The 22,632-nt window shown below is 41.2% G+C and overlaps 1 protein-coding gene across 1 annotated transcript in view; it reads right to left on the bottom strand.

Annotated features, from left to right (window-relative positions):
- LAMB4 (laminin subunit beta 4) overlaps positions 1 to 22,632 on the bottom strand; it is a 110,164-nt gene that overhangs the window by 77,222 nt on the left and 10,310 nt on the right. Inside the window, 7 exon segments of the mRNA XM_061197589.1 lie at positions 552 to 731; positions 15,724 to 15,912; positions 17,215 to 17,335; positions 18,436 to 18,650; positions 18,830 to 18,893; positions 20,257 to 20,445; positions 21,561 to 21,634. Of these exon segments, the coding sequence (XP_061053572.1) occupies positions 552 to 731; positions 15,724 to 15,912; positions 17,215 to 17,335; positions 18,436 to 18,650; positions 18,830 to 18,893; positions 20,257 to 20,445; positions 21,561 to 21,634 (1,032 nt within the window).

Below are 22,632 nucleotides of genomic sequence, written 5' to 3'. Positions count from 1 at the left end.
TTGGCCCCAGAAAACTCTGAGGTTATTTCTATTTCCCCACAGCCCCTTCCTTGCTTCTTCATTTCCTTTTCTTTGACAGAGAACATAAGACAATACTAAGAGCAGTGTGAGAGGGAGAAAATAATTTTAAAAAATAAAAGGAAACCCCCCACTTGAAAATTGCCTAAGAAGTCATCAACCTATGCAAAAATGCATAATGTAATTTAACAAATTTGTAGAGTAGACTACTAGTGGAGAACTTTTTTTTTTTTTTTTTTTTGAAGTTTTCATAACTTGGCATTAAATTTCTTGGCATGTTCCCCTGTGTTTGCTCCAGCAGCGAAAATGTGAGCGCCCCCTGCTGGTTCTTCATGATAAACTCAGCAAACCACCTAAAAAAGTTCTCCACTAACTTACTAAAATTTGTGGGAGGTTTGGTACACTTAAAAAAAAAAAAATCCAGAGGCTGGTAGGACTCAGGTACTTACAATGACCAAATTTTAGACCTGACAGAGGCAGCTCCAAGCCTTAAAATGCATTCAGGTTGGCAGCCCAGGCCCTGTTGACTTAATGCTGACAGCCCAGGGGGTCGGTGATGCTCAGTCCATAGTGGTTGGTCTTGCATCGGTCGCACTTGGCTCCTTCCACGTTCTCCTTACACAGGCACTGGCCGGCCACAGACCCCAAGTCAGGATCAGAGTGGCTCACACAAAGGCCACCCGAAATGGTCCCATCAGTGTCACATTCACAAGCTGGGGAGACAGACATGCATTATCTTAGTTAACTGCAAATTGCGGGAACCTTGAAATATAAGAGTAGCATTTTACCTTCACTATAACTATTTTAGTTTGTTTAAATCAATAAATATGTTTAAATAATTAGACCAGTGAGCAAGGGCTGCTCAGAAATATCTCCCACATCTCTGGACTTGGAAAATATTCAATAATTCTGGGGAGATATATATATATATATCTCACTTGATATATATATATATATATATATAAAGTGATTCTAAAGGAAGAGGACCAGAAACAGTGTGCTATTATGAAAACAGGATGTTAAGAATAGATTGATGAAATAGAACAAACAACCCTAAAATTTGTATGGACCACAAACAACCTCAAATATCCAAAGCAATCTTAAGAAGAAAAAAGCTGGAGCCATCATGCTTCTTGATTTCAAACCATGTTATAGAGCTACAGTAATCAAAGGAGTATGGTACTGGCATAAAAACGAACATAACTCAGTGGAATAGAATAGAGAGCCCAGAGATAAACCCACACATGTATGGTCAATTAATTTATGACAAAGGAACTAAGAGTATAAAATGGAGAAAGGACAGTCTCTTCTATAAATAGTGCTGGGAAAACTGGACAGCCACATGCAAAAGATTGAAACTGAACCATTATCTTACACCATATACAAAAATTAACTCAAAATGGTTGAAGACTTGATTGTAAGATCTGAAACTATACAATTCCTAGAAGAAAACATATGCAGTAAAGTATCTGACATTGGTCTTGGCAATGATTTTTAGATTTGACACCAAAAGCAAAGGCAACAAAAGCAAAAATAAGTGGGGGTAAACTAAAAAGCTTCTGCACAGCAAAGGAAACCATCAACAAAATGAAAAGGCAACCTACCAAATATGAAAAAATATTTGCAAATCATGTATCTGGAAAGAGATTAATATCCAAAATATATAAAGTATTCATACAATTCAATAGCAAAACCCCACAAACAATCCAACTGAAAAAATGGGCAGAGGATCTGAACAGATATTTTTCCAAAGATGACATACAGATGGCCAACAGGTACATGAAAAGATGTTCAACATCACTGATCATCAGGGAAATGCAAATCAAAACCACAAGGATATACCACCTCACACCTGTTAGAATGGCGGTTATCAAAAAGACAAGAAATAACAAGTGTTGTCAAAGATGTAGGAAAAAGGGAATGCTTTGGCAGTGGTGGTGGGAATGTAAACTGGTGCAGCCACTTTGGAAAACAGTATGGAGGTTTCTCAAAAAATTAAAAATAGAGCTACCATATGATCCAGCAATTTCACTTCTGGGTATTTATCAGAAGGGAATGAAAATACTAATTCAAAAAGACACATGCACCCCAATGTTCACTGCAGCACTATTTACAATAGCCAGGACGTGGAAGCAACCTAAGTGTCCATCAACAGATGAGTGAATAAAGAAATGTGGTATATATACAATGGAATATTATTCAGCCTAAAAAGAACAAAATCTTACCTTTTACAACAACATGGATGAAATTTGAGGGCATTATGCTACATGAAGTAAGTCAGACAGAGAAAGACAAATACTGATACCGTATGATCTCACTTATATGTAGAATCTTAAAAAACCCTCCAAACCAAACTCATAGATGCAGAGAAAAGATTGCTGGTTTCCAGGAGTGGGGGTGGGTGAAATGGGTCAAGGGGGTCAAAAGGTACAAACTTCCAGTTATAAGTCATGGATGTAATGTACAGCATGGTGATTATAGTTAATAACACTGTATTGCTTATTTGAAAGTTGCTAAGAAAATAGTTCTTAAAAGTTCTCATCACAAGGGAAAAAACTGTAACTATGTGTGATGATGGATGTTAACTAGATTACTGTGGTGATCGTTTTGCAATGTATACAAATATGAATCATGTGGAATTCCCTGGTGGCGCAGTGGTTAAGAATCCGCCTGCCAATGCCCTGGTCTGGGAAGACTCCACATACCGCAGAAGAACAAAGCCACTGCGCCACAACTATTGAGACTGCTCTCTAGAGCCACAACTACTAAGCCCACGTGCCACAACTACTGAAGCCCGTACGCCTAGAGCCCATGCTCCATAACAAAGAGAAGCCACTGCAATGAGAAGCCCGCGCATCGCAACGAAGAGTAGACCCCGCTCGCCACAACTAGAGAAAGCCTGCGTGCAACGAAGACCCAACACAGCCAAAAATAAATAAATTTATTTTAAAAAATAAAATATAGAGAAAAATATGAATCATGTGAGACACCTGAAACTAATATAATGTGATACGTCAATTATATCTCAGTTTAAAAATTAGATTATTTTGGGGGTGATGAAAATGTTATGGAGCTGAGTCTATGTGGTGGGTGCAAAACACTGTGCTGGTGAATTGCTGTTCACTTTAAATGGTTGATTTTATGTTATGTGAATTTCACCTCAATTTTTAAAAGGCTCTAAAAGGTGAAAATAAGGTCAAGAGATAAGAGTGGGATGCTGTAATGAAATATATATCATATATATTTGATCTCATTCACTATAAAGGCATAAAGGGACATGACATAGAGGGAAAAACATCACATAAAATGTCGACCAAATCTCTGAAACATGGTTAATAAAGTAAATCTGTCCTTCCCCAGCACAGAAAAATATGTTGCAAGGGTAAGTGCTATCATTCTTTTTGATTCGTCTTGGAAGGAGCACCACCTCCAAGAAAGAAAAAGGAATAAGAAATGTTCAAATCTTTATTTTTGGAAATCTGTTGGTGGGGCAAAAGCTTGGATGAAGAGATTCTGGAAAATGAGATAAACAGTCATCTGTAGCAAAGTTGTAACAAAAAGTAACCACCTTCCCCACTTTTTTTTTTCCCAGTAGAAACTCAAACAACTAAAAGAAGGTATGTCATATGAAAAAGGATGCTGATAGTATGAACAACTCCAGAGGGTGGAAGTTAGAAAAGGTAGAGCTTGACTGAGTATAAGGAAGAAATCTCTAACAGTTAAGGCTTCCCAATAGAGCAGTGACCCTCTCATCATTGGGGGTGTCCAGGCAGGGGCTGGCACAGCACTAGCTGTGGCTTTGGTATGCAGGACAAGTGCATTGGTAGACATTAGATGACCATCAAAGTCTCTTGTATCTTTTTGGTGCTGTGTTTCCAAGGGATTCCACTTTTAAGGAAAGAAATAAAAATGAAAAAAATGAATATCCTGATTCTAAGAAACAGTTATGTAAGATTTATACATGTTTGCTTTGGACTAATAAAAACAAAACCCTCAAGTCTAAAGCAATGTTTACATAACCCCCATTTAAGTTATTAGTGAGTTTAGTGGGAAAAATCCAGTCAGTTTGGAAACACTGAAGCAAACAGTTGTCTGACAGAATCTTTTGATTTTCTTTCTTTATATATTTATTTTTGCTGTGTTGGGTCTTCATTGTTGAGCGCGGGCTTTTCTCTAGTTGCGCTGAGCGGGGGCTACTCTTCATTGCAGTGCGCGTGGTTCTCATTGCGGTGGCTTCTCGTCGCAGAGCATGGGCTCTAGGCGTGCGGGCTTCAGTAATTGTGGCACATGGGCTCAGTAGTTGTGGCTCGCTGGCTCTAGAGCGCAGGCTCAGTAGTTGTGGCGCACGGGCTTAGTTGCTCTGCGGCATGTGGGATCTTCCCGGACCAGGGCTCGAACCCGTGTCCTCTGCATTGGCAGGCGGATTCTTAACCACTGAGCCACCAGGGAAGTCCTCTTTTGGTTTTCAATTGTTTGTTATTGGATTGTGACTGGTGACAAAAATCTTACTGTGGAAAACCAACATTAGGTTCTGTTAAGTTTGGGAAAAAAGCCCACAATTTTCTTCTAATCAAAGCCAGTTGCTTCTAGGAAGGAGGGACAAACTGGGTTCATTTTATAAGAAGCCAAAAGGGAAAAAGCTCAGCTTTATTTGGGAGACACTCCAAAGGGTCAGCAGTGAGGTCCAGAGTATAATTTAATTATACACAGAAATGTTCTTTGGGACATTTACTTTGAAATAACCCTATGTATGGTCTTTAGAGTAGAAGTCCAATAAAATCTCTTGGTGTCACACAATTTAACTCCAGCAAACTTATACTACCAGTGGTGGAGTCTACCAAATATTTGTTTTTTTCTGTGTCACATTTGACTGGGTCTTAAATCACAGAAGACTTAAAATTTGTCATCTCTTAGGACTGGAATCTGATCATGTAAACATTTAGGCTCAAACTAGGACAACTTAGAGAAAATTTATATGAGAATGCTGGTCAGTCTTAATACACGTCATTTGTATATACACACACTCACACAGAAACGTGTTTGGGTAAACTGGGAGAAACTGGGAAGTCTCATAATGGTCATTTTTACAAGCTTCTCATTTGCCTTTCCTCAAGAAATTCCTTATTTACAAAGGACGGTTTCTTAATTTCATATCAGGGGTACTAGTTTTCTTTCCTTGTTTTCCTCCAAAAGCACCATCAAGTTAATACTAAGTGGTTCTTAAGGAACAAGACTCCAGTTGATGCATCTGAAATATTTGGTTTAGTTATTTCCAATCTCTTTCCAGACTCCTAAATTATCTGTTTCAAAACTGTATTTTCCTGGGACTTCCCTGGTGGCGCAGTGGTTAAGAATCCGCCTGCCAGTGCAGGGGACACGGGTTCGAGCCCTGGTCTGGGAAGATCCCACATGCTGCGGAGCATCTAAGCCCATGCGCCACAACTACTGAGCCTGTGCTCTACAGCCCGCCTGCCTAGAGCCCGTGCTCTGCAACAAGAGAAGCCACCGCAATGAGAAGCCCAGGCACCGCAACTAGAGAAAACCTGCACGCAGCAACGAAGAACCAACGCAGCCAAAAATAAATAAATAAAATAAAACCCCCTATTTTCCTGATTCCACCTAAGAGAGAAATTTCATCTTCTTTTACAAATGCAGAGCTTTATAAACATTAATAAAGGGTGTATGTGTATATGTGTGTGTGTGTGTGTGAGAGAGAGAGAGTGAGAAACAGAGACAGAGAGAGAGACAGGGAGTTTGATCACAGATTCTGGTAAAAAAAATATATGACACTTAGAACATTGATTTAAAGAAATATATTTTCTGAGGATCCTGTATTATTTCAAACAGGTCATGTAAGGTAAACTTTTATACAATCAGCTACCTACTGAGTGATCTGAGCAAAAAAACCTTCATTTACGCTTATTCCACATCATGAATATTTAAAGTTTGAAATCTAGGACATTGCATGTATTTGGGTGGCTACTGATTTACTTTTGCTCAAGACTTCAATTTATGTATTATGATTATATAATGTTTGAAATTGGAGTTTCATAGCAAGTTCCGCCTGCCACCAATATAAAATAACATTATATTGATGATATAGCCTAAGAAGCAGGATTTCTGGATATCGGGAGAGGCCATCTACCATGGGTCCTGGGCATCTGAACATTTTTGCTGCATGTGTTAACAATGCAAGGCCTTGATGGCTCTTTGCTCAGGCCATTTCTCCAGGTTGTGTTTGTAGTAAGCTACCTTGAGGGATGAGGTAACATTTTCCCCTGGAAAAAGAACGGTTTGCTTCCACTTGCTATAAAAGCAATGAATTCTCCAAACTCAGTGTTCCTGGGCTGTGACATAAGCTCCTTAAGTGTGCAGGATCCAGCTGGTATCCTCTGAGTTGCCCCATGGGCCTTGGGGACGTGGGAACTCACACAAATACAAACATCTCGTTGCTTACTGTGCCATCAGCAATAAAGTCCTTTGTCTTTGACCCAGGAGTTTCATGTCTTCTGCCAGCATCCATGAAACAATAACAAGCTAACCTGTTAGTTGGCCAGTAGAGTTAAGATCTCGGACCCAGTAACCGGCACTGGGCATTTGAACTCAGGTTGGAGTATCTTTCTAGGCAACAATCTATAGCACTACTGGGGCGAGAGTGAGGCAAGCTGGATGCCCAGGGCACACAATTTAAGGAGGCACTTGCTGTCAGCCCTGTACTCACATGACTCAGAGTGAGAGTGTCCCTAAATTTGGGGACCTACGTGCTTTTCTTGCCTCTCCCTAGTCTCAGTCCTGTAGGGAAAGGCAAATTAATGATGAGGTACTATTTCATTAGCAAAAATTAAGTAGGGAGGAGCTTCAAGATGGCGGAAGCGTAAGACGTGGAGATCACCTTCCTCCCCACAAATACATCAGAAATACATCTACATGTGGAACAACTCCTACAGAACACCTACTGAACGCTGGCAGAAGACCTCAGACCTCCCAAAAGGCAAGAAACTCCCCACGTACCTGGGTAGGGCAAAAGAAAAAGAGAAATAACAGAGACAAAAGAATAGGGACGGGGCCTGCACCAGTGGGAGGGAGCCGTGAAGGAGGAAAGGTCTCCACACACTAGGAAGCCCCTCTGCGGGCGGAGACTGTGGGTGGCGGAGGGGGGAAGCTTCGGAGCCACGGAGGAGAGCGCAGCCACAGGGGTGCAGAGGGCAAAGCGGAGAGATTCCCGCACAGAGGCTCGGCGCCGAGCAGCACTCACCAGCCCGAGAGGCTTGTCTGCTCCCCCGCCGGGGCGGGCGGGGCTGGGAGCTGAGGCTCGGGCTTTGGTCGGATCGCAGGGAGAGGACTGGGGTTGGCGGCGTGAACACAGCCTGAAGGCGCTAGTGCGCCACGGCTAGCCGGGAGGGAGTCCGGGAAAAGTCTGCAGCTGCCGAAGAGGCAAGAGACTTTTTCTTGCCTCTTTGTTTCGTGGCGTGCAAGGAGAGGGGATTCAGAGCGCCACTTAAACGAACTCCAGAGACGGGCGCGAGCCGCGGCTATCAGCGCGGACCCCAGAGACGGGCATGAGACGCTAAGGCTGCTGCTGCCGCCACCAAGAAGCCTGTGTGCGAGCACAGGTCACCATCCACACCGCCCCTCCCGGGAGCCTGTGCAGCCCGCCACTGCCAGGGTCCCGCTATCCAGGGACAACTTCCCCGGGAGAACGCACGGCGCGCCTCGGGCTGCTGCAACGTCATGCTGGCCTCTGCCGCCGCAGGCTCGCCCAGCATCTGTACCCCTCCCTCCCCTGGCCTGAGTGAGCCAGAGCCCCCGAAGCAGCTACTCCTTTAACCCCGTCCTGTGTGAGCGAAGAACAGACGCCCCCAGGCGACCTACACGCAGAGGTGGGTCCAAATCCAAAGCTGAACCCCGGGAGCTGTGCAAACAAAGAGGAGAAAGGGAAATCTCTCCCAGCAACCTCAGAAGCAGCGGATTAAAGCTCCACAATCAACTTGATGTGCCTGCATCTGTGGAATACCTGAATAGACAATGAATCATCCTAAATTGAGGAGGTGGACTTTGGGAGCAACGATATATATACATTTCTGCCTTTTTCTCTTTTTGTGAGGGTGTATGTGTATGCTTCTGTGTGAGATTTTGTCTGTATAGCTTTGCTTTTACCATTTGTCCTAGGGTTCTGTCCGTTTGTCTTTTTTTTTTTACTTTTTAAAAATTTTTTCTTAATAATTATGTTTTATTTTTTATTTTAATAACTTTATTTTATTTTACTTTATATCATTTTATTTTATCTTCTTTCTTTCTATTTTTTCTCCCTTTTATTCTGAGCCGTGTGGATGAAAGGCTCTTGGTGCTCCAGCCAGGCATCAGGGCTGTGCCTCTGAGGTGGGAGAGCCAAGTTCAGGACACTGGTCCACAGGAGACCTCCCAGATCCACGTAATATCAAACGGCGAAAATCTCCCAGAGATCTCCATCTCAACACCAAGACCCAGCTTCACTCAATGACCAGAGTGGAGTGCAGGACACCCTATGCCAAACAACGACCAGAGTGGAGTGCAAGCTACAGTGCAGGACACCCTATGCCAAACAACTAGCAAGACAGGAACACAACCCCAGAGAGGCTGCCTAAAATCATAATAAGGCCACAGACAACCCAAAACACACCACCAGATGTGGACCTGCCCACCAGAAAGACAAGATCCAGCCTCATCCACCAGAACACAGGTACCAGTCCCCTCCACCAGGAAGCCTACACAACCCACTGAAACAACCTTAGCCACTGGGGACAGACACCAAAAACAACGGGTACGAACCTGCAGCCTGCGAAAAGGAGACCCTAAACACAGTAAGTTAAGCAAAATGAGAAGACAGAAAAACACACAGCAGATGAAGGAGCAAGGCAAACACCCACCAGACCTAACAAATGAAGAGGAAATAGGCAGTCTACCTGCAAAAGAATTCAGAATAGTGATAGTAAAGATGATCCAAAATCTTGGAAATAGAATAGACAAAATGCAAGAAACGTTTAACAAGGACCTAGAAGAACTAAAGAGCAAAAAAGCAGTAATGAACAACACAATAAATGAAATTTAAAATTCTCTAGAAAGGATCAATAGCAGAATAACTGAGTCAGAAGAACGGATAAGTGACCCAGAAGATAAAATAGTGGAAATAACTTTCGCAGAGCAGAATAAAGAAAAAAGAATGAAAAGAATTGAGGACAGTCTCAGAGACTTCTGGGACAACATTAAATGCACCAACATTTGAATTACAGGGGTCCCAGAAGACGAAGAGAAAAAGAAAGGGATTGAGAAAATATTTGAAGAAATTATAGTTGAAAACTTCCCTAATATGGGAAAGGAAAGAGTTAATCAAGTCCAGGAAGCACAGAGGAGAAACATGCCAAGACGCATATTAATCAAACTATCAAAAATTAAATACAAAGAAAAAATATTAAAAGCAGCAAGGGAAAAACAACAAATAACACACAAGGGAATCCCCATAAGGTTAACAGCTGATCTTTCAGCAGAAACTCTGCAAGCCAGAAGGGAGTGGCAGGACATATTTAAAGTGATGAAGGAGAAAAACCTACAACCAAGATTACTCTACCCAGCAAGGATCTCATTCAGATATAATGGAGAAATTAAAACCTTTACAGACAAGCTAAAGCTAAGAGAATTCAGCACCACCAAACGAGCTTTACAACAAATGCTAAAGGAACTTCTCTAGGCAGGAAACACAAGAGAAGGAAAAGACCTACAATAACAAACCCAAAACACTTAAGAAAATGGTAATAGGAACATACATGTCAATAATTACCTTAAATGTAAATGGATTAAATGCTCCAACCAAAAGACATAGACTGGCTGAATGGATACAAAAACAAGACCTGTATATATGCTGTCTACAAGAGACCCACTTAGACCTAGGGACACATACAGACTGAAAGTGAGGGGATGGAAAAAGGTATTCCACACAAATGGAAATCAAAAGAAAGCTGGAGTAGCCATTCTCATATCAGACAAAATGGACTTTAAAATAAAGACTATTACAAGAGACAAAGAAGGACACTACATAATGATCAAGGGATTGATCCAAGAAGAAGATATAACAATTGTAAATATTTATGCACCCAACATAGGAGCACCTCAATACATAAGGCAAATACTAACAGCCATAAAAGGGGAAATCGACAGTAACATAATCATAGCAGGGGACTTTAACACCCCACTTTCACCAATGGACAGATCATCCAAAATGAAAATAAATAAGGAAACACAAGCTTTAAATGATACATTAAACAAGATGGACTTAATGGATATTTATAGGACATTCCACCCAAAAACAACAGAATACACATTCTTCTCAAGTGTTCATGGAACATTCTCCAGGATAGATCATATCTTGGGTCACAAATCAAGTCTGGGTAAATTAAAGACAACTGAAATCGTATCAAGTATCTTTCCCAACCACAATGAGACTAGATATCAATTACGGGAAAAAATCTGTAAAAAATACAAACACATGGAGGCTAAACAATACACTACTTAATAACCAAGAGATCACTGAAGAAATCAAACAGGAAATCAAAAAATACCTAGAAACAAATGACAATGAAAACACGACGACCCAACACCTATGGGATGCAGCAAAAGCAGTTCTAAGAGGGAAGTTTATAGCAGTACAATCCTACCTTAAGAAACAAGAAACATCTCAAATAAACAACCTAACTTACACCTAAAGCAATTAGAGAAACAAGAACAAAAAACCCCAATGTTAGCAGAAGGAAAGAAATCGTAAAGATCAGATCAGAAATAAATGAAAAAGAAATGAAGGAAATGATAGCAAAGATCAATAAAACTAAAAGCTGGTTCTTTGTGAAGATAAACAAAATTGATAAACCATTAGCCAGACTCATCAAGAAAAAAAGGGAGAAGACTCAAATCAATAGAATTAGAAATGAAAAAGGAGAAGTAACAACTGACACTGCAGAAATACAAAGGATCATGAGAGATTACTACAAGCAACTCTATGCCAATAAAATGGACAACCTGGAAGAAATGGACAAATTCTTAGAAATGCACAACCTGCCGAGACTGAACCAGGAAGAAATAGAAAATATGAACAGACCAATCACAAGCACTGAAATTGAAACTGTGATTAAAAATCTTCTAACAAACAAAAGCCCAGGACCAGATGGCTTCACAGGCGAATTCTATCAAACATTTAGAGAAGAGCTAACACCTATCCTTCTCAAACTCTTCCAAAATACAGCAGAGGGAGGAACACTCCCAAACTCATTCTACGTGGCCACCATCACCCTGATACCAAAACCAGACAAAGATGTCACAAAGAAAGAAAACTACAGGCCAATATCACTGATGAACATAGATGCAAAAATCCTCAACAAAATACTAGCAAACAGAATCCAACAGCACATTAAAAGGATCATACACCATGATCGAGTGGGGTTTAGCCCAGGAATGCAAGGATTCTTCAATATATGCAAATCAGTCAATGTGATAAACCATATTAACAAACTGAAGGATAAAAACCATATGATCATCTCAGTAGATGCAGAGAAAGCTTTCAACAAAATTCAACACCCATTTATGATAAAAACCCTCCAGAAAGTAGGCATAGAGAGAACTTTCCTCAACATAATAAAGGCCACATATGACAAACCCACAGCCAACATCGTCCTCAATGGTGAAAAACTGAAAGCATTTCCACTAAGATCAGGAACAAGACAAGGTTGCCCACTCTCACCACTATTATTCAACATAGTTTTGGAAGTTTTAGCCACAGCAATCAGGGAAGAAAAAGAAATAAAAGGAATCCAAATCGGAAAAGAAGAAGTAAAGCTGTCACTGTTTGCAGATGACATGATACTATACATAGAGAATCCTAAAGATGCTACCAGAAAACTACTAGAGCTAATCAATGAATTTGGTAAAGTAGTAGGACACAAAATTAATGCACAGAAATCTCTAGCATTCCTATACACTAATGATGAAAAATCTGAAAGTGAAATTAAGAAAACACTCCCGTTTACCATTGCAACAAAAAGAATAAAATATCTAGGAATAAACCTACCTAAGGAGACAAAAGACCTCTATGCAGAAAATTATAAGACACTGATGAAAGAAATTAAAGATGACACAAACAGATGGAGAGATATACCATGTTCTTGGACTGGAAGAATCAATATTGTGAAAATGACTCTACTATCCAAAGCAATCTACAGATTCAATGCAATCCCTATCAAACTACCACTGGCATTTTTCACAGAACTAGAACAAAAAATTTCACAATTTGTATGAAAACACAAAAGACCCCGAATCACCAAAGCAATCTTGAGAAAGAAAAACGGAGCTGGAGGAATCAGGCTCCCTGACTTCAGACTATACTACAAAGCTACAGTAATCAAGACAGTATGGTATTGGCACAAAAACAGAAATATACATCAATGGAACAGGATAGAAAGCCCAGAGATAACTCCACGCACATATGGTTACCTTATCTTTGATAAAGGAGGCAAGAATATACAATGGAGAAAAGACAGCCTCTTCAATAAGTGGTGCTGGGAAAACTGGACAGTTACATGTAAAAGAATGAAATTAGAACACTCCCTAACACCATACACAAAAATAAACTCAAAATGGATTAAAAACCTAAATGTAAGGCCAGACACTATCAAACTCTTAGAGGAAAACATAGGCAGAACACTCTATGACATCAATCACAGCAAGATCCTTTTTGACCCACCTCCTAGAGAAATGGAAATAAAAACAAAAATAAACAAATGGGACCTAAAGAAACTTAAAAGCTTTTGCACAGCAAAGGAAACCATAAACAAGACCAAAAGACAACCCTCAGAATGGGAGAAAATATTTGCAAATGAAGCAACTGATAAAGGATTAATCTCCAAGATTTACAAGCAGCTCATGCAGCTCAATAACAAAAAAACAAACAACCCAATCCAAAAATGGGCAGAAGACCTAAATAGACATTTCTGCAAAGAAGATATACAGATTGCCAACAAACACATGAAAGAATGCTCAACATCATTAATCATTAGAGAAATGCAAATCAAAACTACAATGAGATATCATCTCACACCGGTCAGAACGGCCATCATCAAAAAATCTACAAACAATAAATGCTGGAGAGGGTGTGGTGAAAAGGCAACACTCTTGCACTGTTGGTGGGAATGTAAATTGATACAGCCACTATGGAGAATGGTATGAAGGTTCCTTAAAAAACTAAAAATAGAACTACCATACGACCCAGCAATCCCACTACTGGGCATATACACTGAGAAAACCATAATTCAAAAAGAGTCATGTACCACAATGTTCATTGCAGCTCTATTTACAGTAGCCAGGACATGGAAGCAACCTAAGTGTCCATCGACAGATGAATGGATAAAGAAGATGTGGCACATATATACAATGGAATATTACTCAGCCATAAAAAGAAACGAAATTGAGTTATTTGTAATGAGGTGGATGAACCTAGAGTCTATCATACAGAGTGAAGGAAGTCAGAAAGAGAAAAACAAATATCGTATGCTAACACCTATATATGGAATCTAAGAAAAAAAATGGTCATGAAGAACCTAGGGGCAAGACAGGAATAAAGACCCAGACCTACTAGAGAATGGACTTGAGGATATGGGGAGGGGGAAGGGTAAGCTGTGACAAAGTGAGAGAGTGGCATGGACATATATTCACTACCAAACATAAAATAGATAGCTAGTGGGAAGCAGCCACAGAGCACAGGGAGATCAGCTCGGTGCTTTGTGACCACCTAGAGGGGTGGGATAGGGAGGGTGGGAGGGAGGGAGAAGCAAGAGGCAAGAGGTATGGGAACATATGTATATGTATAGCTGATTCACTTTGTTATAAAGCAGAAACTAACACACCATTGTAAAGCAATTATACTCCAATAAAGATGTTAAAAAAAAAATTGTGACAAAACCCACATTACCAAGAGTTAAAGTGTGACAAAACCCAGTGTTGGCCAGGAAATAGAGTCACAGGAACTCTCATACACTGTTGGTGTGGCTGTTAATTGTTACACCCACTTAAGGGACAATTCACTATTATCTAATCAACTTGGAGAAGTTCACAGTCTATGGCCCAGTCATTCCACTCCTAGGTATGACTCTTAGGGACAGTCTCTGTGCATGTGCACAAGGCCACATGTACAAGAATGTTTACTGAAGCATCGAAAGAAAAATGGACAAATAGATTTTGTTACATATATAGGAAGGAAGAATTCTATACAGAAATTAATATGGGAGAGCTAGGGGCTACCTGATATGGACAAATCTCAAAAATACAATGTTGAATGAAATACTCAAGGGTACATACAGCATAATATCATTTATCTCAAGTTTGAAAACATGTCAACATGTATTGTTTGTGGATAAAAACGTGTGAAAGTGTAAAAACAAGCATGGTAATGATGATTGCCAAATATATGAGAGTTTATCCCTAGGAAGGAGGGTAGACAAAGGGGACAGGTGTGCAGCTGGGACATCCCAGCCACAATGCTGTAGTGTTCTAGTAACGGCCTGAAGGTAAGAGGGTAAGATATTACATTTTGACAAAGCTAGTGGTGGGTCTATTTTATATATACAAAAAAAAATATTATTATATATATTAAGATATATATATAATGAGATATATATTATTATATATTTCTTATTATATATATAAATATATTATTCTCTATTATTTTGTCTATGAGTGAAATATTCCCATGTTGCTCAGCCATAAAAAGAAACGAAATTGAGTTATTTGTAGTGAGGTAGATGGACCTACAGTCTGTCCTACAGAGTGAAGTAAGTCAGAAAGAGAAAAACAAATACCGTATGCTAACACATATATAAGGAATCTAAGAAAAAAAAAAAAAAGATCATGAAGAACCTAGGGGCAAGACAGGAATAAAGACACAGACCTACTAGAGAATGGACTTGAGGATATGGGGAGGGGGAAGGGTAAGCTGGGACAAAGTGAGAGAGTGGCATGGGCATATATACACTACCACATGTAAAATAGATAGCTAGTGGGAAGCAGCCGCATAGCACAGGGAGATCAGCTCGGTGCTTTGTGACCACCTAGAAAGGTGGGATAGGGAGGGTGGGAGGGAGGGAGACGCAAGAGGGAAGAGATATGGGAACATATAAAGCAGAATCTAACACACCATTGTAAAGCAATTATACTCCAATAAAGATGTTAAAAAAAAAAAAAGAAAGAAATAGTTGAGATTAAAGATAAAAGGAAAGATTTTTAAAGGTTAAAAAAAGAAAAATGAAACAAGATAATAGCTTAGCAAAATTGTATCATCTACAGCCAAATGCTGTAGCCAGTTTCTCTAGTTACTTCCTTGAGCTGACACTGCAGGTGCATGCAGCCTCTTCTGAAACCATCACCCCATCCTGGTTGAATTCAGAACAGTTGCCCGAATCATCAGTATCAGCCCCGGCAGCAAGATCACCAGGACGGACCTGGATTACCTGGCCCAACTTGTTCAGAGAGAGAAAAGCTCTCAGAACCAAAGTGATTTTGCAGTTCCCACCCCCAAGAGGGCAGTTTGGAGACGCCGCTGAACCCAGGGTGGGCTGGCGGCCCCAGGGACACCAGCTTCATCAGTGTCTGCTCAGATGAGGGGAGAGGATGGGTCAGAGGCTGGGGACTCACGAATGCACGCGTAAGGATCCGAGATGGCCTTGAGGGGGTCCCTGTAGAAAAGGGGTCTGCAGCGATCGCAGTGCTGGCCCTCGGTGTTGTGCCAGCAGCCGTCACACACGCCCCCGCTGCGGCTCCCGCTCGCCAGGTACACGGTCTTGTCGAAGTGACAGCAGTCAGAGTGTCCGTTACAGCGACAAGCTGAGAACGGAGTGGAGTTATGAGAGATTCGCCAAGGTCCCACGAATGAGCATCCTCAGGATGGAGACCCCACGCTCCATCACCCATTCTCCCCTCCTCCACTTTCTTCAGCCACCCCACCTTCTTTCACCAAATATACAAAGGCTTAAAACAGGTGCTTCCAAGGATCTTTCTAGTACTCCGATTCTGCTCATACACTCTCTGTAAAATGTGTTCCCGAAATGTTTAATATTTAGGTTTTTTTTTTAAATCAAACGAACAAATATAAATCATTTGGGTGACCTAGAAGCCCTAGCATGCAGTATTTTTGTTGTCCTTCAGTAAAGAATACTTTTACTGACTCGGGCTTTGTAAATCTGAATTTTTTACATCATATACTCTGTAGTATGGTACTACTGGATTCTCCAGATCGGATGCTAGAGCTGGGCCCAGCCAGCCTCTGCTTCTCTAGGGCAGAATTGCTGAAAGGGGGGCTGCAGGCTGTTTTCCTCCCATCAGGGGCTCAGCCAGAGCGTCGGAAGGAAAGGCAGTCTGTTTAGAGGGATTTGTGTGTCTTTGTGGTAATGTCTATGCTGTTCATCCCGTTGGGTTTTTCCCTGTAAAGGGCATGATCTCTGGCTGCGCTTTGCTGGGTCTTATCCACTGTGACACTCACGGATGGGGCTTTTCCATAAAAGCTCATCTGACAACCTCTCCTGCGAATCTTGTTTTCCCCATATTTGGGAAAAGAAACTGGATAACAGGTTTATTTGGAAGTTCATCAAAATTCGGAGGCAGCAAACACATGACAAAAACCCCTCCTATCTTATCAGCCTCAGTATTTTATAAAAAATACAATAGCCTGTCCAACTCCATTTGGGACCTCATTTCTCATCTTAGCAGACATATGGTTCAAGGTCACCTTCATTGAGTGTATGATAATTCAGGAAAACAGTGGGGATCTTTGTACCCATTCTAGGGGTCACCACATTCCTGGAGTGGCACCATCCCCACAGATATTACCATTTCATGGCTATGCCTCCCTCTGGAAAGGGGCCACACAACATGCATATTGTCTCGTTCTTCAAATTAATGTGAATTTTTGGTGTGAAGGTTTGAGAAGCTGGTGATTCTTCTATGTGAGATACTGGGAGACATGAGGCTATCACACATTTGGAGCTGGAAGCCACAGGTTCACCATCTGTGCTGCCTGCAGCCCCACAGACACAAACTAAATGTTCTCCAAAAGAAGGAAAAGCAGAGATCGTGTAAGGAGCTCACATAAGGACACTCGGTCTATGCTGAGAGCGGAGGTCCACCGACCTCGGCAAGTGCTGTCCAGGGGGCCCACAGCTAGCCTCCAAGGAACGTCCTGGAAGACGTCCTTGCACCTCTCACAGTTTGGGCCATCTGTATCGTGCTGACAGATGCACCGACCATGAACCTGAAGGTGTGAGGAACATAAACAGTGTGAACACAGGGCTTATCTTAGAGCTTTGAGGACGCTGGGGTTCTTTAAATGGAAAATGACATACCAGGCCACGGGGTCCCTCTGGGTCTTAGTTTCCCATCTGTTAGTTACAATACCAGCCTTGACTATCTTTTATTATTTGCTTAACTAGCTTTTAAATTAAAAAAAATTTAAGATGTTTAGTGAACACATAAAATAAATGTTTTTACATTTCTGAATTCTAATTTCAGGGAACACAGAACACACATTTTGCAGCCTTTGGCAAAATGAGGGCCAGGATGGGGAGTATGCGTGTGCACGTGCGTGTGTGTATGGGGTGATTTAGGAGCATCAGGGAAAAGAGGGAATTAGAAAACAGAAAGAAACTAGAGAAAGGTATGTGATTCTCCTGTTCTTTTCACAAAATGCCCTCCATGTCCACGTTCCCAGGGAAAAGTTCCATTTCCAGTGAAACACAGAGGTGTCTAGGTGGGAAGATGCAATAGCCTCAACATCCAGCCTTGTCTGTTATGCCCAATAGTTCAAAACTATTGAGTTAGACACATCCCCAGGACTCTGCACAAAAATACCATTCTTCTACTACATCACTCTTTTACAATTAGTCCCAGGAATGGAGGAGATCAGCACTGCTTAAGATAGAGTCATTTGTAGTGTAAGTGTTACTTGGGGTGACCATTTTCAGAGCATCAGATGTCACTCAGACACCTTGGCACTGAGCACAGGCTCTCACATGATAGACCTTCAATATATTTTTGTGAGACAACGCATGTGAACTTACGGGTTGTCCCTAGCAAATCTCCATTCCCTAAAAAACCAATAAACAAAAGACAGCAAAACGGACTATCTTGAAATCATAAATTATAAATTCTGCCCATTAACTGAATGATGCCCACATGTGGCAGAATCCACAAGAACCTCTGTCCAGAGAACCAAAGGCCCCCGGATGGGCTGACGGGCCAGGTTGAATGAAACAACGTTGTTGATCTCCACATACAGAGTCTGATCTACATTCAGCACCAAGACAGTGAAGGGAAGATGGGAGAGCCAACCACGCTTTCAGGTTTGTAACTCACCATTCCGGGAGGGCTGAAAACGTCTCCGCGCACCTTCTGTGTTGGGCCATATTAACTAGCGTGGCCATTGCGAAAACAGCTTCCCCGAGCCACCATCTCATACAGAGCATAGTAGTATTTATCAAGGGAATCATTTTGCCTCCTTCCAAGCAAAGTATCCCCGAGGGTATGGAGTTGGGTAAAGTTCATCCTCAGGTTTGTTAATGTCACAAGGTCTAGAGAAAGGAAAATAATGAAATTAACGAATCAAAGTGCATTTAGGTTGGATGGGTTCAATGCTCCCTGCTTGACTGACATCCCCTTCATGTCCCATAGACATGCAATGACAAGGAATTCCCCTAACGTGAAAATTTTAGAAAAGGAGTTGGTGTGAAAAATATAAAGCAATTCATACCCTGGATGTAGGGGCTGTAAGTGTTTTCTATTTCAAAGCTGGGATCCAAAACTTTGAAAACAACCTGTAAAACAAATGTAGGTAAATTTAGAGTATTTTATCCCAAAAACATAATTGTTAAATATACTCTTAAAGAAAAGATTCTGACCTTACAAGAAGGCTGAGCCATTGCTTCCCACCTGGTGTAAAATGCAGATTATCATTTGGGTTTGAGACAAGCTGGGATCTGGGACCCTTTGCTGCAGTGCTTGCACCTGAACACACCTCTCCTCCAGCAACAAAATACAGAGAAACTGCATGGGACTAAAAATAACTGCATGCATGCACAGTTGGGGCAAATTCTGGACCCAAAAGATACAAAGATACAAAGATACAAAAGATACAAAGAGACCAAAAAACCCAACTGCCACTTTTGAAGAGCCTGGAGCAAAAACAGGGTGTCGGGAGCAAAAGCACAGGTAGTGAGCCTGCCCCCTGCACGCAACGCCACCTAAGGGGTGGGCAAAACACCCAAGCCACCCCTGTGGCCCGACCCCTGGACACAGCCTACCCTCACCCCATATAAGAAACAAGCTTGCCCCCACCTCGGGGAGCAAGCAAGCAGGGGAAACTTGTTTGTTCTCGCCCGCTGCTGCTGCAGCAGGGGCCCCAATAAAGCCTTGCCTGAATTTCTTGTCTGGCCTCTAGTCAATTTTTATTGATTGGGGAAGGCCAAGAACCCTGGTCGGTAACAGGTTCTCATATGAATAAAAATACCAAGAATGAAAATGAAGGAAGGTTGTTAAACAGTCATTCTGGCTCTTTACGCACAAGTGGTTCATGTAGACGGAAGTGCTGATACCACTGGTGGAAGGGCTCCTCTGCTGGGTTGGGGTGGAGTGATAGAGTCACTATTCAGCAAGTCATCGTCAGTTTGGATCTGGCGGGGGATTCTGGACCTGCCTTCTGCCACCATTCCTTCTAGTCTACCTGATAAGGTCATATCTCCCAAGCACACTCCTACCCCCTGACCCTCTGCCCATCACGAGCTTTGCTCTGAGGATGTTCCTGGCAGATTCCACCTGGGTGGGGACTTACAGAGCACGGAGCTGAGACAACTAATCCAGGGCTGCCGCCAGCCTCTGTGGTTCCTTTACAAGGGTTAGAAAAAGATGTTCCTTCCTCTGGTGCCCAGGCTGCATTTTAGCCTTTGCTTACCTTCAGCACGGCACTCCTCTACAGGATCATTTCTTATAAAGTATTTATAATTTATCTGAATATAAGATGAATTCAGGACTCATTTCAATCCAGACACTTTCATTCTGAAACAACCAGCAGCTCAAGTTCTATTTCAGTAGACACTACGTAAATTGTTTTCATCTCAATTAACCACATTAACAAAAACAGGTTTCACTTATGGCAAAGAAATCCAAGAAAGGAAATGCTACCTCACCACCAGTGGAGAGTTCAATATCCGAATATTTGGAGTCACAAACAAGGTCTCCCACTCCGTGGGCCTGGCCAGATGTGATGTTGGGGAAGGAAGTAGCACAGTCTTTGGCAAAATATTTGAACACTCTGCAGGTGTGTCCATAGTCTGTGGAGCGTTCAACTCACATTGCGGCAGGCCGAAAAGTCTAGGAGAAAAATGAGTTAAACTTGTCATACCTCACAAAAGTTGATTTTATTACCCACTCCAGATTGAATGTTTCCATTTTCAAATTCCATTTTTTAAAACTTTATTTGTATCTTTAAAAATCTATTCTACCATGAAAACACCGAAATCTCTTTCTAACAAGCGGGCAAGTATTTATGAGCACGTGCTTTGCCCCAGAATCGAATTCCACTTTTAAATTGTTTATGGTTCTGTGAATTATTAATTGAAGAAAGATAGCATACACATTTTTTAAAAAGCCAGTGTAGCAGATATTTTACAGCAATTTGCATGTGGTTTTTCTTTGCCTAGAATGCTTTTCCTCTGGCAAACTCTTAACACATCCTTCAAAATCTACCATGAAGTTTACCAATTCCCCAGAGCCATCTTAGCCATGTCAATGAACCCCCCAGCGTCCTAATCATACATCTATTTCTGCATTTGTCATTTGGCATTATAATTTCAAATTTATATATGTATGTGTGTGTATATATATATATTATATATATAATATATATATTATATATATATTTGTATCCATGACTAGACTGTGAGCTCTTTGAAGGCAAAGGCTGTTTTTTTTTAAATTTTTAAAACATTTAATTTTATATTCCTTTTTTATTACCAAAACCTGGCTCCAGGCTTGACATCAAAATTAGAATTTTGATGAACGATTAAAGAATGACAATAGTACAGGATTTTCTCTGGCGTCTAACTAATCTCAGTAAAGAGCCTTTAAATTTTCTTCCTCTTTTGATCACAATTTTTCTCTAAATAATTTCCAGTTCCTGCCCTCTTATGCAGAAAATTATCTTTCTAGTTCTTGTAATCTCTATCAACCCAGGGCTTGGAGGTTTCCCTTTTGCTGTATCTTCCAAGATTTTATTTTATTTTTATTTTTTTGGTTAATCTATATAAGTTATTAATGAGCAGTGGGGTTTTTTTTGTTTTTCATTCAAGAACAAAAACCCAGATGACAAAGCTTCAGTTGGATTTAAACAGCTTTTTGTTCTCTGCAGGGAAGCAAGGAAGCAAAATTGTAGGTATGCCAAGCATTTGGTAAATAGATAAGGGGACAGCAAGCCTACACATCTGTACCTTAAAGGTCAGAATAAGGTGATTGAACTGAAATAATGCCTCTAGATCCAGTCTGATGCTGACATGACCAAGACCTAAAGGAAAATCCAGAAAGAAGAAAATCAGTGATTTTGAGAGACCCCTGTTTATCACGCTAACCTCTCATTGTGGCTTGTCTGTAATGAAACCCTTTGAAATCTCATGGCTGGTGATCAACACTCTTGCCTACTCTGTTGGAGTGGTTTCCTAAGCCACCCATGCCCAGGAGAAGGTCCACGTGAGGGTAATACCCGTTTTCCCCTGACTGTGCCCACATCCGCCTTTTGGTGGCAATGCACACGGCCACTGTGTGGCAGCGTTACATACCACCAAGGGAGTTCCCAGACATTCCCTAGAGGTGGAAAGAGAGGGCTCATTTCCTTGACCTCAAATCTTGACTCGACATAAGCTAGCAGGCACAGCATGGCAAACACCCACACACCCTTTCCTTCCAACAGCTGCAAACAAGCATTTGAACTAGTTGTATTGTCACTTAGCAGAAAACCCAGCTTGGATTATTTCCCTGGGACTGAGGGTCTGTGGGCTCCTTTGTGGCCACCAATCATGTCCTTGTTCAATGGATGACATACAAAGACAACCTCATATTATGCTTGCCCTAAATGAGCTTATATATTATGACGATCCCCACACTCCCTTCTCATGGTCTAGGATCTCCTAAGGGAGATATATTTAGGTGTCCGAAGAGAACAGAGGGATTGTAGCCCAAAGCATCCTGGCCAGGACTTTGCACTGAGATAGCTGCCATCCAGCTCTAGCATGGACATAGAGGATCAACCCCAATCCAGACGTGACAGAAGCCACTCTCGAGTGGAACTGTCCAATGGGAATATGAGTCCCATGTGTCATTTAAAATTTTCTAGCAGCCACATTTTAAAGTAAAAAGAAGCAGGAGAAATTATTTATGTTTATTATAAATAAATATAAATAAATAAATATAATAAATAATACTTTATATTTATTATATTTATTAAATTATTTATAATACATATTATATATAATGTATTGAATATTACTTATATATGTCATACATGAT

This window comes from Eubalaena glacialis, chromosome 8, assembly GCF_028564815.1.
Source record: "Eubalaena glacialis isolate mEubGla1 chromosome 8, mEubGla1.1.hap2.+ XY, whole genome shotgun sequence".
Taxonomy (NCBI): domain Eukaryota; kingdom Metazoa; phylum Chordata; class Mammalia; order Artiodactyla; family Balaenidae; genus Eubalaena; species Eubalaena glacialis.
The sequence above is the reverse complement of the archived record's forward strand: the minus strand, read 5'-3'. Positions and strand labels throughout refer to the sequence as shown.